The sequence below is a fragment of the Labrus bergylta genome, chromosome 18 (assembly GCF_963930695.1).
Source record: "Labrus bergylta chromosome 18, fLabBer1.1, whole genome shotgun sequence".
Classification (NCBI taxonomy): domain Eukaryota; kingdom Metazoa; phylum Chordata; class Actinopteri; order Labriformes; family Labridae; genus Labrus; species Labrus bergylta.
The window spans coordinates 777,418-795,207 of NC_089212.1; the positions used below are offsets into that span (position 1 = coordinate 777,418).

At 38.3% G+C, this 17,790-nt stretch overlaps 1 protein-coding gene across 2 annotated transcripts; it reads right to left on the bottom strand.

Annotated features, from left to right (window-relative positions):
* Positions 1 to 6,943: 6,943 nt before the first annotated feature.
* LOC109992138 (calpain-1 catalytic subunit) lies at positions 6,944 to 17,476 on the bottom strand. Of its 2 annotated transcripts, none has more exons than XM_020644630.3 (22): positions 17,311 to 17,476; positions 16,515 to 16,771; positions 15,722 to 15,791; positions 15,524 to 15,642; positions 14,836 to 14,969; positions 14,557 to 14,731; positions 14,069 to 14,143; positions 13,877 to 13,962; positions 13,027 to 13,101; positions 12,659 to 12,819; positions 11,056 to 11,213; positions 10,577 to 10,588; positions 10,285 to 10,493; positions 10,044 to 10,083; positions 9,847 to 9,915; positions 9,320 to 9,377; positions 8,996 to 9,057; positions 8,542 to 8,610; positions 8,340 to 8,418; positions 7,757 to 7,873; positions 7,580 to 7,632; positions 6,944 to 7,451 (listed from the first exon to the last, which is right to left on the bottom strand). In XM_020644630.3, the coding sequence occupies exons 2-22, from the start codon at positions 16,749 to 16,751 to the stop codon at positions 7,425 to 7,427; spliced, it is 2,085 nt and encodes a 694-aa protein (XP_020500286.1). In that variant the 5' UTR covers positions 16,752 to 16,771; positions 17,311 to 17,476; the 3' UTR covers positions 6,944 to 7,424. The 2 variants fall into 2 exon arrangements, with proteins under 2 accessions (XP_020500286.1, XP_065822157.1); XM_065966085.1 differs by having other exon boundaries at positions 17,439 to 17,465.
* Between the last annotated feature and the right edge of the window lie 314 nt (positions 17,477 to 17,790).

Below are 17,790 nucleotides of genomic sequence, written 5' to 3' on the forward strand. Positions count from 1 at the left end.
ATATAGGGTCTGTTGGTCTTCACAATATTCTAGTTATTTGTACAGTTCATTGACATTTTTCAGCCCCTGAGATGTCTGCTCAGTTTCCCATGGAGTCTGTGCCAACACAAGTTGGGTTTTTTTAAGAAGTCAACTCTAGGGCTTGCCTGGACAAGCTAGTGTCTCATAAAGACAAAATATCACATGCTGACAACATGGGGTTTACTACTTCTTTACTTTTAAACAAATACAGCCCCTTTCCACTTATGCAACCATATGAAAGTGGCAGGAAGATACAGTTATAACACGTTGCCTACCCAAGACTTAAAGTGTTAAAGTTTCTTACATTTAACACTGAAGCTTTTACACAATCAGTTTGTGCATGTTTTTTTCTTCAAAAAACAGATTAATTAAGCGCCAGCAATCACACACACACACACACACACACACACACACACACACACACACTTATATGCATGCAGTTAATCAGGGTCATTCAAAGTTTGCAGTAACAGTAGTTTCCAGGGTCTCAAATCGTACACCCCCTTGGCCCCCTCCTTCCTAGAGTCCATATCGAGGACACTGAAGCTTCAGTGTTCAGCCAGCTCTGCATCGTCTTGAAACCTTTCTGCCTTCTAACCTCTGTTCTTTTACAAAAAATCCATCTCCAATTTTTATCCTTGTTTTACCACGTTGTTGGTCCTGAAACTTGCCGAGGCTTTTTTAGTTAGAATCAATTATCTGATGAAGTTGGCTTGCCCACTTCCATTGCTGTTGTATCACTCATTTCCAACCTGTTGATTTGCAATAATTACTGGTCTAATATCTTGAAAACCCAGGGGCTTTCAAAATGGCTGTGTGGGGGTGCCTTAAACCTTTAACAAGTGGAAATACAGACCATTCTTTGTAACATAGCAATAAGTAAGGTCTTTTACCTGCTCTTTGTAACATATTGATGAGTAAGGTCTTTTACCTGCTCTTTGTAACATAACACTGAGTATGGTCTTTTACCTGCTCTTTGTAACATAACAATGAGTAAGATCTTTTACCTGCTTTTTGTAACATAACAATGAGTATGGTCTTTTTACCTGCTCTTTTGTAATGTTAAGAGACAAAGAGTAAGCTCTTTTACCTGCTTTCTGTAAAGTGTCTCGAGATAACACTTGTTACGAGTTGATGCTATACAAATAAAAATTGATTGACTGATTGAGTGACCATTCTGGTTCGGACATACGGGTTGCTTCGTTGTTGTCAAAGAAGCCAGTTATATCAACATAGCAAGTTTCCTTAATGTCTGAAGATAAAGTAAAGTAATTTAAAGATTCAATTCAGTATGTTTTACATTTTGTTCTTTAAGTCAAAGTTAAGATTGATCTGTTGAAAATGTGTCATATAAAGAGGTTAATCTTACCTGAGATTTTTTCTCTCACTCCTGAGAAATATGGAGCAAGGCGGGGACATGTTACATAAGAACACTCTGTGAGTTCCCAAACACAGGACCGGCTCAAGACATAGGCGATGATCGGCGGTGGCCTTGGGCGCCAAGTTCAAGTATGCTGCTCCCTCTTCCTTGAATCGGTTGCAAGATACCTTAAATCTTCGGGAGCTGGTTTCCTTGAATGTTTTTGAAGGTCGTCTTAATGACCTGGAGGCAGAAATATCTGACTGTAGATGTTTTAGCTAACTCGTATTGCCCTTTTTGATCGCTTTGTTGCTGATGACTTATGACGGATGAATGGTTCTTTTTCTGATTCCTGTATTAAGTGTTTTATGTCTGAAACCCTGTCTTGGCCAGGATGCTCTTGTAAAAGAGATTTTTAATCTCAATGAGACTTTTTCCTGTTTAAATGAAAGTTAAATAAAATAAAATAAAAGTTCTGAAAGGGGTGGTTCCTTAAACCCTGAATGTGTTTAATGTATCTCCCCATATGATCTGTGTCACTTACAATCACACTCTACTCTACTCTACACTCTACTGCCCCTTCTCTCTCGCTCAGCCCAGCCCTGTGCATGATCCAAATCAACTCTAGATGTTCATTTACATTGTTTGCAAAGATTCATAGGTTGCAAAAACTTTTAGACACTGAAAAATGCAACCTTGGGAAAAGAAAAATCCAAGCAAAGGTTAGCTTCTCAGGCCCATAATAATGAGTCATTCAAATGACATAGAATAAAAACATAAACTGTTTTTTTTGTTATGTGCAGTTAAGGAAAACAACGTTTCCTTAAATGTTGTTTTCCTTAAATGCACATAACAAATAAAGAATAATATATTTGGGAGCCGTAATGTTGCGAGTCTTTGTTTGCATCATAACTAGTATTTTTTTTTACTCAGCACCTAATCGTGTGATGTGTGTGTTTTTTTTTTTTTTTTTTACCTTTTCTGGATATAAGAAAGGTGCCAATAGAAAACTATAACCCTTCACATGTACACACCTGCTACAGATGCATCCTTTTTCAATTCTCTACATTCTTATGGGAGATCAAATAAGCCCATTTAATAATCAGAAATGTTTTTGAACAATTTATTTATCTTAAAATGCTCAAAATAAAGTGGTGGAAAAATGCAGCAACCCTGAGCTTCCAGTCATAGCGGAGTGAAGACGTCTCCACACGCGCTCCTCATGTTATTCAACATTTATAAGATTTCAGTTTGAGGTAACGTACTCAAAATACCCTTACAAAGCATTGAATATTAAGTATTCGAGTCTGTACATCACCAGCTGTGAAAGATGGCCAGCGAATCGTCAAGAAATACTAAACTAAAAGACGTTAGCCAGAGTGATGTTAGCTCCCAGGCTAGCCTTAAGTGGTCACTCCGTCCAAGAGCTCATTGACGGTATCCGATCTGATGTCTCATCTATGCGCCAAGAGATCATGGATGAGCTGCATAATTTCATCAGTCAGCTGCAAACCAAAGTGTCCACTAATGAGCGGAGAATCGATGTGATAGAAACCTGTCTGAATACACTTGACACTACCGTTTCAGAGCTCCAGGGGGCTGTAACCTTGCTGCAAACCGAGAAGACTCGCTTGCAAGCCCAGGTGGATGATCAGGAAAACAGGTCTCGGTGCCAGAATGTAAGAGTTGTGGGAATTCCAGAGAAACTTGAGAAAGGTAACCCCTCTGATTTCATGGAGTCTGTTCTTACTGAGATTTTAGGGGAAAACAGTTTCCCTCGCAGACCAGAGGTTGACCGCGCACATCGTGCTCTGCGCCCACCACCGTCACCAACTGCCCCACTGAGAGCTATAATAGTCCGCCTGCATCATTGCAAGACAAGGGAGCTGATTTTAAAGATGTCTTACGAGCAAGCGGGCCAGCTCACTTTTAGAGGAAACAAGGTCAGTTTTTTCCCGGATCTCAGAGCGGACCTACAGCGGAGGAGGGCCAAATTCATCCCAGTGAAGAAGTTACTCCACCAGGCCGGTGTGAAGTTTTCACTCGCCCACCCCAGGTACTCCGCTTCTCTTTCAACGGAGTCAGACAGGAGTTTAAATCTCCACAGAACGCATCCGCGTATGTTTCTTGTTACATGCTCACTGCAGCAACAGCACACATAGTGGATGATGAGCCTGAAGATATGCCCCTATTGGAGGAGTGAGTGTGGAGGAACAATTCTGTAAGACGTGACTTCTAACATGCAAGCTGGTGAAAGCATACTTTGTAGTTCTCTTTTTATTTTTTTTATTTTTTTCCTCTTCCTCTTTTCGTTTGAGGGATTGTTGTTATTCCGGACACTATATATATTATTTTTCTTTTCATTTTGTTTGAATTGCAGAGTTTAGCTTTTGGAAAGCATGGCCAAGTTGATGATTAGGATTATTATTATTTTTACATTAGTATTCTGGGCCAACTCTGAGTGTAACGTTTAAAACAACTCTACTATTTATGTAAAAGGAAAACCTCTGTTTTGAGTTGAAGAGGAGCGCCAAGGTGTGCAAGTTTTTAAATAAATGTGCCTTTTGCATTTTTGTGAACAGGGGGGGAACATTGCACTTAGTTTCGGTAAGTGTAAGGGTTTAAGGGATGGGAGGGCTTCATTGCTGTCTTTACTTAATATCTACAGAAGTTTTTGCTCCTTTTGTCTAACTGCGTTTTGGGTCTATTGCAGTTGTAATATTGATGTCATACATAACCAGTCAGCAATACAGTTCCTGGTACCTGCCATGTTTCTTTTTTAACGAGTAGGCTTCACAGAAGAGTAACCTTTATATTGTAGAATGTGAAGGGTGCTAACCATCCTTGTAAACGAAACCAAATTCTTGCTCATCTCTTGCAGCTTAACGTAGGCATAGCATTTCTGCAGGAAACCCATCTTCGCAATGCAGATGTCAAAAGGATTTACAGGGGTTGGATGGGTAAAGTGTTCCATTCTAAATTTGATTCCAAAGTCAGAGGTACAGCAATAATAATCCATAAAGACATTCCCTTTGAAGCTTACGAAACTATTGCAGATCCACATGATAGATACATTATTGTATCTGGGCAGCTCTTGAACAAACCTGTCACCCTGGCCAGCATTTATGCACCCAACTGGGACAATGAAGACTTTATTAATTCATTCTTCTCCAGTCTCCCAAATATAGACAGTCACTCACTAGTAATTGGTGGGGATATGAATTGTACCCTGAATCCTGTGCTGAATTGCTCATCGTCCAGACCTTCTCAGCCATTGAAAATGTCTACTGCCTGCGCAGTTAGGCCTGTGTGACCCCTGGAGGCGTATACATCAAAATAGCAGGGCTTATTCCTTTTTTTCCCCGGTGCATCATACGTTTTCTCGAATTGACTATTTCCTCATCGACATTCGATTAATTCCCAATATCAACCAGGTCTTGTACCACAGCATAGTTATTTTGGACCATGCCCCCCTATTTTTTGAACTGACTTTCTCAGATCAGCCCACCCCTTTTAGGCCATGGCGCCTGAACTTTCTTTTACTTTCCGAACCTACATTTGTTAAATTAATAAATAGTCAAATCAAGCTTTTTATTGAGACTAATGTTGCCCCGGGTGTAGCCCACTGTATTCTATGGGAAACCCTGAAAGCATTTCTGTGTGGCCATATTATTAGCTTTAGGGCGAACAGTAAAAGGGAGAGTGTGGCTAAAATTAAGGAGCTCTCTGATGGTATAGCAGAGGTCGATAGACAATATGCTGAATCCCCAACTCCTGAGCTCTTCCAAAACAATATCAGCCTTTAAACGGAATATGAATTGGCCTCAACTGCAAAAGTAGAGCAGTTAATTCTTAAAGCACGCCACTTGATCTTCGAGCATGGTGATAAGTCAGGCAAGCTCCTTGCTCATCAAGCGCACCAGTCATTTGTTGAAAGACAAATTATGCAAATGAAGACCACAACAGGTTCCATTGTTGTAAACCATGATCAGATCAATGATGCCTTCTCTGAATTTTAAGAAGAAAGAGAAAAGTGAATTATATCCAGTCAACCCCGCTGCTCAAAAAATGCCCTCATCTATATTCCCTTTTAGACTTGTGAGCTCTCACTTTAAGTATCTTGGCATAATCGTCCCTAGATCTTTTGAAAATCTTCTCAAATGTAACATAAATAAAGATAAATGTAAACAAGATTTGGAACGATGGCACACCCTTCCTTTATCAATGGCAGGTTGCATCAATTTAATTAAAATGAACTTTTTTCCCCAAATTTTTGTATCTTTTCCAGAACTTACCAGTATGCATACATAAGAAACAATTTGCTCAGATTGATAAAATTCTCACAAAATTTACATGGAATAATAAACAACCCCGCAGTAGCAGGCGCTTCCTGGAGAGGCCCAAGAGGGCAGGGGGAATGGCAATGCCCAATCTTTTGTATTATTACTGGGCAAGCAACATTCAAAAAATGATCTTCTGGGTCAAAGGTCACAGCAGTGAGAATGTGCCAGACTGGGTCCGAGTAGAGTCTTTTGGAGTCCCTGTTCATTCAATGGTTTGTTCTCCCTTACAGATCTCTAAATGTAGTTCAATGAAAAATCATGTGGCAATCCACACATTTAAAATTTGGTGACAATTTAGGAAACATTTTGGCTTACAAAGCCCTTCAATAATGGCCCCTATAGTGTCTAATCATCTTTTTACGCCTGCTTTAATGGACGTGGCCTTCCGTGCCTGGCATGGGAACGGAATACACTATATTAAAGACCTCTTTTTGGATGGAGTATATGCATCCTTTGACCAGCTAGTAATAAAATATAAATGATCACAAATAAACTCGATATTTGCAGCTAAGGGACTTTGTTAGAAAACAATACAGCTTCTTTCCAAGCATACCTCCAACTTCTCCAGTTGATGAGTTGCTATTTCTTAATGCAGACAAGAAAAGGTTAATCTCCCAGATTTATGAAACTGTTTGTGAAATTATTACTCAACCATTAGATAAACTTCCAATTGAGCGCTGGAATGCTATTCTTAAACAAGTTCACTCTTTATCTCCTTGCAGCAGACACGGGCTCATACAATTTAAAATTGTGCACCGTCTCCACTTTACAAATGCCAAGTTGGCTAAAATCTACCCAAATCTGGACCCCACTTGTGATAAATGTAAATCAGCAGCGGCCACCTTAATTCATATGTTTTGGCTATGCTCTTCTTTGCATGTTTTTTGGGAGACCATTTTGAAATCTTTAAGCGAGGCCTACAATGTATCAGTTGAGCCACATCCTCTTACTGCCATTTTTAGTGTAAAACCAGAAAATGCTATTTGGTCAGGAAATCCTTGTAATGTTATCGCCTTCACCTGCTTGTTAGCATGTCGTTAGCTTGTCGTTAGCTTGTTTCATTTGAAAGATCCTAAGCCTTCTTCCCATGCCAGGTGGATGAAGGAAGTCATGTTCAATCTAAAACTAGAAAAGATTAAATGCACCATGAGGGGGAAAAAGGCTGAGTTGACTATTTCACTACTGTTACTGGGATAACAAATTGGAATGACACTTAGCACTCTTTATGATTATGGGGTTTAATAAGAACAGCTGCAAATGCCTGGATTATTTGTGTTCACTAACTGTACGTGGATAAATGTATGTATATGTTTAAATGTAGACAATACATTATGCTATCATTGTTGTTCAAAGCATTGCTGTGGGGTGGGACTGAGGGTGGTTTTTGGTGGTGGATCGGGGAGGTGAGAGGGTTTGGGTAGGGATGAGTGGCTTTATATTTTGTATTCTGTACATCATGCAGCGATTTGTATTGTTCAAGTTAAAAACTCAATAAAAAAAAAATGCAGCAACCATGACAAGACAATTTCATCTTCAGCACAACATCAAAAGGGTCTGGTGAAAGATTTTGGCTTCATATCGTGTTCACATTATAATTCAAATAAAAGTTAAAAACAGAATGTAGCTAGTTATTCATTCTATGTTCTCAGTTGTTGTTGACGAATGCATCCATGATTTCTTCTGCACTTTTTCTCCTTGGATTAAGTGTACATTGAAATGTACATCCACTGAAAATAAAAAAGACAGTTTATTAATGCAGTGCTTTGTATACAAAAGAACTCCAATCACAGAAAGCATACACATGTTCCTTTCCTCTGTTTTTCAGAGAAACTAACTTCAACAGTATTTTCATTACCTCGGACGCTCGCAGACTCATGGCTTTTCCGTCTGACAACTCTTTGAAGATTTCTGTTGAACAACACAAAGAAGCTGTATCACCAAAAGGATGTGCGTTCTTTAAAGAGTAAGGGTAGAGGAAGAACACTTTTCAAAAAGGCTTCTCTACTGTTATCATTTGTTTCACTCTACTTACTGCACATGCAGTCCCAACGCAGAATGAGACTGATGAAGCTCTCCAGTGTTATGTGTCGGGTGGAGTCACTGTAACGCACAGCCATCAGGTTGAGCATGTCATCGCTGACACTCATACCTATTCAACATACAGATTAAGAGCTTAGTGTCAAATTATACCATCATCATCATTCATTTTTTTTTTTATTATCTGCATTCAAAAACATACAAAGCTGAAGTAAATGACCAAATAACTGTAGTTTTGTGTAGACATATAATTATAATTATTCAATTGATATATCATTGAACTTTTTCAGTGGCCATAAGAAACATAAGCAGTCATTTGGAGTCATTTTTGTTACCACCTTTTTCCCAAGAAGATATCTGGCTCTTCAGCTTGTATTTGCTCCATTTTGTCTACTTAACAAAAGCTTGGTTTTTATTTAGCTTTCTATGAGAAAGATGAACCAAAACAAGAATCTAGCAGAATGTAAAAACTAATCAACAAGCTAAATGAAAAGCTGATTTGGAAGAACCTTTCTGTTGCTATATAACATTCAATGAAAGTTTTATCAGTCAAAAGAATGAATACTAAGTTGGTCTACCTGAGGCCATGAATGCATTCCTCAGCTCACTGAGTGACAGTGTTCCTGTGCGTGAAACATCAGTGAGGAAGAAAATATCCTGATAAAAGAGACAAAAAGCGCAAAGTTTAGGAAAATATCCTCCTTAGATGCATATATATTAAAGGTTGAACACAAATATCACAGAAAAACAATGTGTTCCTGATGAAATGATTCTATTTACCGTGTATGTGACAACCTTCTTCCACAAATGAAGGAATTCTTCACCATTCAGTTTTCCAGTGATCGATGTCTTTTCAATCCATCGTTAAGGTAAATAAATGTCAAAAGTTTTGTCAGATCTTTAACAAGACATTCATGTTTAGTACTGTGAGTTATGCCAACTCAAGTGTCTCAGTGGTAGAGTTGGCTCCTGCAACTTTAATGTGAGTGAATGGCATTAGTTATTACAGATGGACACTTAACACAGGAGCCTCTGCAGCATCAGTTTGTGAATGTGGTGTGAGTGTGACCTACAATGTAAGACATGCTTTGAGTAGTCAGAAAAGCACAGTACAAGCTTCACCCATTCACCATAAAGGAAATGCCTAAGGCACTATTTTGAAGTGAAGTACTACAACTTATTCATAATCTTGTTCTTGTTCTATTTCATCTTAATATGCTTTACAACAGGATACATCCATCAGAGCCACCATGCTGCGACAGGCATCAAGGCTGAATCCTCCAAACTTTAGGTCGCCTATAATATCAAAAGAAGACATGGAAAAATCAGCAAGAGACAAATGTGACCTAAACCCTAAAATAGCATGAATTAATGAATTAATGAAATATTTTATTTCTAACCAAAGAATTTAAATAAGATAATAAAAAGGAACAAAAGTAAAACTTCTATATCCTTACCCCTTTCAACATATAAGAGTTTTACCATTCAAAAAATGTGTAATGTATGTCGACGTTAGGTTAGCTACTATTCTTTGTTTGCTATTATTTTCAGTCCAGACCTTTGAGGATTCTGTCATTCAGAAGTCTCTGAAGCTGCTCAGCATCCACTTCTTCATACTAGAAATAAAATCAAAACAAAATTTAGTCAAGAACAAAAGCTTAAGCGAAAGTTTAAAGACTCCTGGATGTTAATTGAAAAAAACACTAACTGTCATTGTATATGACAAACATATGGGGGACAACCAGAGTCGTTCTGGTACCTGTATCAGTCTACAATCCCTGTCACATATCAAGTAAACACATCTGTGATAAAACTTCCTTTATTTATTAGCCAAAGAATAAACTCAACTTATCTTATAGAAAATCTTTTAATCTTTTGCAATCCTACCAAAAGCATTTGTTATGGCTACCACTAAAAGTTCAGTTTGAGAGCAGCAAAGACAAGTACGTTATCTGAAGATGAGTGCAAACAACAACAAAGAAGTGCCAACAGAGAATTTAAAATAACTACTTAATAATAGGACCCAAGTTGTAATCCTCAGTCAACAGTTAACATAAGGTCAAATGTGAGAGTGACAATTGTTACCTTGTCAGAGTGTTGGTGGAATAATTTTTTCTTGTTTTCATCATCCTGCACATTTGAGACGTTTTTGAGCTGAAAAACGAAAGTAGGGAAAAAGATGAAGGAACTTGAAAACTTGTTTTAAAAGGTAGTGAGTATAGTGTAAAATATCTGATTGACTTGGACCTCATTACTGTTAAATAATTCATATATATACCCACCTTTCCAACTGGCTCATGTTTGTGGTCACCAGAGTTCTCACTGTCGGAAAATACCAAGCACATTCCAAATAGGATTAATGCGTTGAATTTTCCCCCAACATACAACACCAGGATTTTGTGACATACGCAATGCACGTTTGCTTTGCATGACTGTGAATCATTATGTCTGATATATTTGTCATTTCTGGATTGTTTGTATTTAAACTGTGAGACACACAGTAGAATAAGAAAGGAAACATACTAGCCGTGGGTCTCTGCTTTGGAGAGAATGGTCAGGATGAAGGATGCAGTCTCATTGGGTTTGAAGGTGGACGGCACAATCAGATATTCACCAGGCTCTAGACTCATCATCTCCATCACCTCACGAGCATTCATATAGCTTTTACTTTGCACAACAGGTTTGTTGTTGCTGAAGAACGAGGCTGGGAATTTACCCATCTGTGACTTGTTCTGTGATTATAAACGCATGTATCAGTTCACTGCAGTTTATTCAAATACTGAAGAATTTTAATATGAATAAAATTGTTTCTTACTTGTCCAGTCACCTTCAGAGAAAACAGCAGAAGAGAATGGGACAGAGAGCAATACATTTATTATCAGCATAAGATTTAACACAGTATTGTGTTTTTATAAATATACAGTAACTCAGAATTATAGGCAGAATCTGACCAAAAGTCAAGTTCTATATTGGAAGAAAAGTGTGTGATGTGAATTATTTTCAAAATATAATGATGTTGTGTTGTTGTTTTTGAGTTTCTGACAATAAAGCTACAAACATGTAAGCTGTAGATTCAATCTGAACATTTTCTTGACCAGCTAGTAAACAGGTAGGCCCGTCTAAAAAAGTCTTTGTTAAATACAACAAATAGAAGTTTTTTACATTTTAGGGAAGATGTCTATTTTCTACAACAAAATTGAAGAAATATTGTTGTCACAAAAATGTGGACACCTTGTGCTTATAATCCAGAAACACTAATGTAGTAAAAGAAAACAAACAAAAAAAACATATTACCTTAAATACAGAAAATCCAATGTGCAGGTTCTGGACCAGGCGCCTGTTCCTCTTGTGAGGTTTTTGCATGAGAGACACCAACATGTTTTTGTCACCATGTTTCTCTGAATGTTCACCGTCGATTCTGACTTGGTACTGTGGATTAGTCCAGAAACTGTCTTGAATTGACATTAAAATCAAAATGTTAGTGTGAGTAATGGAACAGATAATGAAATAAAAAGACAAGGCGAGCTGAAAAACGTTCAATGTTCCTGATTTGGAAATATCAATTTATTTATTACAGAATGAACACTTCATTACAGTACAGCATTAAAACAGATGAGAACTGTATTCTATAGCATCTTATGTGGAAGTTGTGTATTAAAGTTAGGGTAGCATGATCTTTATTATAACTATTATTTGTCTTGTTCTTAAAGTGATACTCCACCCATTTGCATTAAGCTTTGTATCATTAGAAACCTGGTAGTATTTTTGAATGGTCGTGCATCCTGCCCTCATTTCCCCCTGAGACGGGAAAGTTCTGTATTTCTAAGTCTGAAAAGGAGCTTCCAGTGACGCAAGTATCGTCATATTGCGTCACTGGAAGCTGTTGCGGTTAGCGGTGTGAAACTACAGCGCTAGTTCCTCATATTTTTGACCACTGAAGCTACAGACCAATCACAGATCAGTGGGTGGGAACTCACTCCCAGAATCAAAACTTAACATCCGCCATATTGCTTGGAAGCTATGGTAACAGGCTCTATGGAGAAAGCTCATAATGGCGAAAAAATATAAATATAGCGGCGAGACGGCTGCTGCAGAGAGGCCGGTCTTGTGTTTTAGCCCGTCGCTGGCCATCGCTGACCACCGTTAGCCGCTGGGGCCGCTAACGCTGGCTGCCGGAGCCGCTAGCGCTGGCTGTCGGGGCCGTCGCTGGCTGTAGGTGCTGCTGCCAGTGCTGGCCGCAGGGACATAATGCCTGCCTGTCGGCGGCGGTGAGGACGAGAAGCCCGGCCCGGCTTGAGCTGGGGCGGACTAGTAGTGTCTGTGCTCTCACTGTTTGCCTATGGACACAGACATAGAGTCTGTTTTCTGACAGGAATTTCCAAGATCAATTCTGGAAGAAATCTCTGAATCAGTTGAGGAAATGGCCTTATGTGTTGAAGTAAATGTGTCTGTAAATGTTTTTATTACTATATTTCTACTGCTATACTGTATAGTTTGGAGAAACTGTATCGATCGAATTTCCCTCTGGGATTAATAAAGTAGTTCTGATTCTGAAGAGGACCTTAGTGGGAGTGGCCTGTGGTGCTGTGCATTCTGGGATTTGGTGTCTTTCATCCACATGAGCCAAAAAGACACTTTCTGCCTTTTCTCGGCCAAGAAGGCACCAACTTCAAAATGTATTTCACATTTCTACTACATATATGACCCAATGTCAATACAGATTCATATTTCAATGGGTGTATCCTATTAAAGTATCCCTTTAATATTGTTCACTAGATCAGTGAAATCACTCAAACAACATCCAGCTTTTTATTTGTAGAATGCTTTTCTGCTGCCTTGAAGACAGTTTGAGATTATGAGCTGGGTAATGGAAGAAAAAAAGAAGAGCTTGAAATACCTTGATTGTTCATGCATCCTCCAGCAGTGGTTCCTGCAACCCATCTTCCCTCATGTAAAGAACTCTTCCAGTGAGAGGAGTGATTTCCATCAAGGAAGTCAGGACACAAGGAGCAAATGTCAAGATTTGAGTAAAATGTACAAAAGTCCTTCAGGGTCATCCTGTTGACATCAGAGACATATGCAGATGAAATTAAAGACATATTTTACATTGAGGGAGGAACAAGACAACTAGTTGTATAAGAGGCTTGGCGATTGAAAAAAAAGCCCTCATATATTTCAAACACAGTATTAATATACACAAGACTATATTTGTTAAAAAAAGAGTTATAGCATGGCTGGATGCTGCCCTCTGCAGCTTGTTCTTACCAAAACTCTCCATCATCCACCACTGAAAGGCACATTTCACGATCTTCAGTACTCACAGTTTTCCACAGGGATGACCTTGGAGAAATTTCAAGAAGTAGGAGAGAAGGAATTGTTCAATTATCAAGTGTTTTAAGAGGCCAGCTTTAACATATGTCACTAAGTGGGGAATGCGGTGCAGATGTTAAGACAATCTTTTAAGCGGCCTTCAGGGCAAGATAACACAGGAGCTCTTTTCACTGTAGCTGGAAAAACCATATTCTAAAAACCGGAGGGAGATTTTCTAAAGACAGTTTGTATAGGCTCCTCAAAGCCCCTTTCTAAAATGACCTTTATAATCCTTTCATGGCCTACATACAGAATGAACAGTGAACACCCCTTAAAGGAGTATGAGAAAAGATCAAGACCCCTGTTAGTAGCGACCTTTTGCGTTTGCAGTTAAAAGTAGTTATGAAAAGTGGTGAAAAGCATTCTTAAAGTTCCTGTTAGGTTTTTTTGTTTGTTTATTTTTGGACATGAAACAGATTGTGAACAGACTTAACAGTTTACAGTAAGTGATTCTTTTGACTGCTTAAAGACATAGGGGATGATTTTTTCAGAAAAGACTACCTACACCCACAACAAGATCAGCAAAGCCATAAGATGCTCTGTCAACAGCAGGTGCCAAAATTGGCGCAAAGCAAACCAAAAAATTCCTCACAGGAGTTTTAAAGACAGTTGAGTACAAGTGTGTGTTACAGTGAATAGATGCAATAAGTCCTCTTATTTTGCCACTAAAAATTCTCTGTATTCATCTCCTACATTTAATTACAGACATGTTTTTGTGAGACAGTCAAGTGTAAGTTAGTACTACCGATCACTCCAGTCTCCCTTCCACTCTCCTTTGCCCCAGGGGTTCCACAAACGCACGAGCTCGACCAGTTTCTCTCGGCTCATCAACTGAAAAGTATCATCATGACAGAGCCATTGTTATGAACATCATTACAATAATAATTCCAGAAATAAGTTTGCTTCTTGTCAATAACCGTTATGAATAAGTCCTCACCTGTTTAACACCAGTCACAGTGTATGCATGGCCTTGGACTAATCCATTTAACAATACGTTATTGTCAGATGTTTCCTAAAAGCCAAAGACAACTTCATTAATAAAAAAGACAAATGTGTGTTTAAAAAACCAGAACAGTGTCTATGTTAGGTCAAAAATAAAAGGGAAGTCTGAAAAGGACTAGTGTGAGAGCAGCCTCTATAAACATTTAACAACAATCAGCAAATACATTATGAATAAAAGATGGGTGTACTTTTAATACATTAATCCACTCTTTCCCCAAGAGGGAGGTAAGAAGTTGGACACCACACTCGTGACTATTTCTATTTTTTTGTGTTAAGCACTGGGCTATTGCTTCATATGGGATTACAGTAGGTGAAGTAAATATGGTGGAGGAAAATTTCAAAAAAAGAAAGAAAAACAACTGAAGTGAAGTTTGGAAAGGGTATGGTATATGGCATTGTCATCAGGAGAAAAATTAAAATCACCCCTTGAAATGTACCACAGCCCATCAAGGTCTTGGACTGGCTAGCCCTGTACATCAGCTCCCAAAGGTTTTGAGGGGGATCTGACAGCTGGATACACATGTGAACACCACCAGTGAAGTCCATCATGGCTTCTGCAGGAGTTCCAGCGTTCATATCGGTATAAGAACCACACACCCTAACATATGGTTGTGTTATATTAATATGATGGATCAAGAAATTGGACAAAAATAACAAAATAAAATGAATTCAAGTCTGAAAATATAACTGTTCTTTACATACTTGGCATATGCTTTTTCCATCAAAGCAGGCCAGAACTCGTTTTGGTCTTTGGAGTGAACAAAGATAAGTCTTCCATTGATTGTTGGAAGCTTGTCGTCAATGATGACATCCACCCAACTCCCAAATCTCCAGAACTGAAATGTCAAAAGAAAAGGGAATAAAGTTCCTCTTTACATCTTTACATCCATTTATGAATCAATGGCAGTTAACCCGAAACAAAAAAGTCACTGTATGTGTTGTTTGTCACCAGTGTTATGCTTGGATTATCACAACATTTATTTCTCATATTGTTACACATAATGATGGATGAGTAATGGTGTTTGTTTTTAAATATTTTCTATATATCAATTATTTCAAAAATAAATTGTACAGTTCAGTCTTAAAACCATTGGGAAAGTCTTTCAAGTATTCCAAAGGAGTATTTCAAGGAAATTTCAATGGATTCCAAAGTACTGAATGCATTTAATGCTAAAAAAAGGTACTTGTGAAGTATGTTTCTTTTGTGAGCTCATAGTGATAACTGTCACTTGTTACGGATCATACAAAGTGGTTGATGGTCCTTTTTGAGATTAATCTACGTTTTTGTGACTATAAATTAAATCATTATTGCAGAATGTGAATGTTCAGTCAGTGTTTAATGAAATGATCCCACTCAAAAATAACAACCAGGTTTGCTTCTAGTATTTACCCTGAAGTGGAACAGCCCACAATAGTTTTCCTCAAACGTTTGCTCAAGGGGGACGACTTGCCCAAGGATCTTTTCCTGGAATGTCAGAGCTCCAATAGATGCAAGGAACCAGCAGTTTCCTGAGGAAATATGGTCATTGAGTTGTCAGAAAACAAAAATGCACAACAGTCAATTCTTACAAATAATAAACTACTTTACCTATAAGCCCTTGACCAAGGTCAAACCTTGACAATCCATCAACTACAAAGGCTGGATTAGGAGCAATTTTCTGAAACAAAGACAGTGTAAACAAATAAGAACAGAATAAAAAACTCTTTCAAGGTTTAAAGTAGTTTGATTAGATACTAACAGGCACACAGCAATACTGAAGTATTACACGTGTAAATAAATTATTCTTACTAAATATAATGGCCATTAAACTACTTCATAGTCAAATTCTAAAATTCCTTTCAAAACAACTGCTTTCCCAAATTCAGCTTTACAAACTGTGGGACTGAGCCTTAGACTCTAAGCAGTTTTCCATATCAAGAAACAGTCCTCTAACATTATCCATACCCTGCAGCACATCCAGGACATGAGCTAACCTAACTGCAAAGAATACTGGCCATAAAGGGTTAACTACTGGAATAGTAGTTAACCTTAAATAGTTTCAAACGGTGTCACAAGGCATGATGAGAATTGTAAGAATATTCACCAGAGACCTGAAAACAAACCTGACTACAAGCAGCTTGTATGGCATTAAAAGACTATACTATGTATATTACCATAGTCAAGTTATTACTAGTTACAAAGACAAAACATGCAACTAGCCAGGTAGGGATTGGGTGCAGAGCCTGGCGATTATTCTAAAATGCAAAACATCGAATCATTGGAAAAATGATCAGTTTTAGCTCAACATAATTAATTTACTGTCAGTTACAGACTACAACAAGCTATTGCATCAGTGGTACACGGCCTCTTCTGCTGTTAAAACGTTTTTTTTAATACTCACCGATGGTCTCAGCCAAACCACTCGGTCCATGTCAGAGGGACTCAGTATCCCTTCACCGATGGAGTTCCTGTCAGGGAGGAACATTTCATCTATGTATCTCACTCCTTGGATGAGGCAGTATTGTTTCAGCTGCTGATAGTCTTGGTTGAGAAACTTCTCAGGGTTGTCAGGACTTCCATAACCTTCTTTCTTCTGACGAGCCTCCATAATGTTCAGACACACACCGGGGGGAGGCATTGTAACACTTTTTGGCTCAGCTAAGAAAAATGAGATCCAGGACCATTTTTGCGATAATGAAAACATTCAAAGAATCTTTTAAATACAAAATGAAGTACATATGCATTTCTTAATTCTAAATCAAGAAGTGCATATTCATATCTTAATGGAAGATGAGCTGTATCCAGTAGGTTATACAAGTTGATCTCTCCTTGATCATTTTCTACGAAACCTTTCCCGCTTCCAGCCAATATTTATTGAACTTTTAAAAAATAAAATACAAGTAAAAGCCAATTTAGGATTATTAAACTTTCCTAGCTCCATTGGGATTGTAACCTTTTTTAAATTGTTTTTAATTCCTCACATTTGCAGAAAACTAATTCTGCTGTAGTAAATGAAGCCCTATATTGAAAAGAGCAGACAGTCATGATTGAGCAAGAAGACAGAGAGAGAGACAGAGAGAGAGAGAGAGATAGAGCATCCAAAAAGCACAGAACTGCTACATGCCAATACCAAACACATTGATAGAACATTCAAATCTCAATCAACTGGTTTAAATCTTGGCTTTGGAAGACCATACCTCAGCGTCTGGAGTCAGAAATAATTGGTGGATATACAGGTGAGCAGAGCTGCTTTGTCACTTATATATTGCCTGTAAATGCCTGGTGGTCTTGTGTTTCGTTTCAAGACATGTAATTTACTACAAACCCTGCTTGTAGTCCCCTGGTGCTTAATCCTAAACCTCTGCAGGCTCCTATAGCGAGGGAAAGACAAAAGAGATAGAGACTTTCACTTTTGATTGACTGACCCTGCAGTGACCCTTAAGTTTTTTTCAGCCCAGAACATCCTTGACCTAGTTTGTTCATGGGTTTATTATGCTCATATTGCTCATTAATCTTTAGAGTGAGAGCCTGTCAATAATTACTCAATCGTATTGGCAGCTGCACTGTCTGTTTTCAGTGAGAATGTGCTGCTGTACTACAAAGAAAAACTCAGTGATGCCCTCTGGATGGGAAAGCAAGGGGATGGAAAATAGTATAAAGAATATTTTCATCAACTA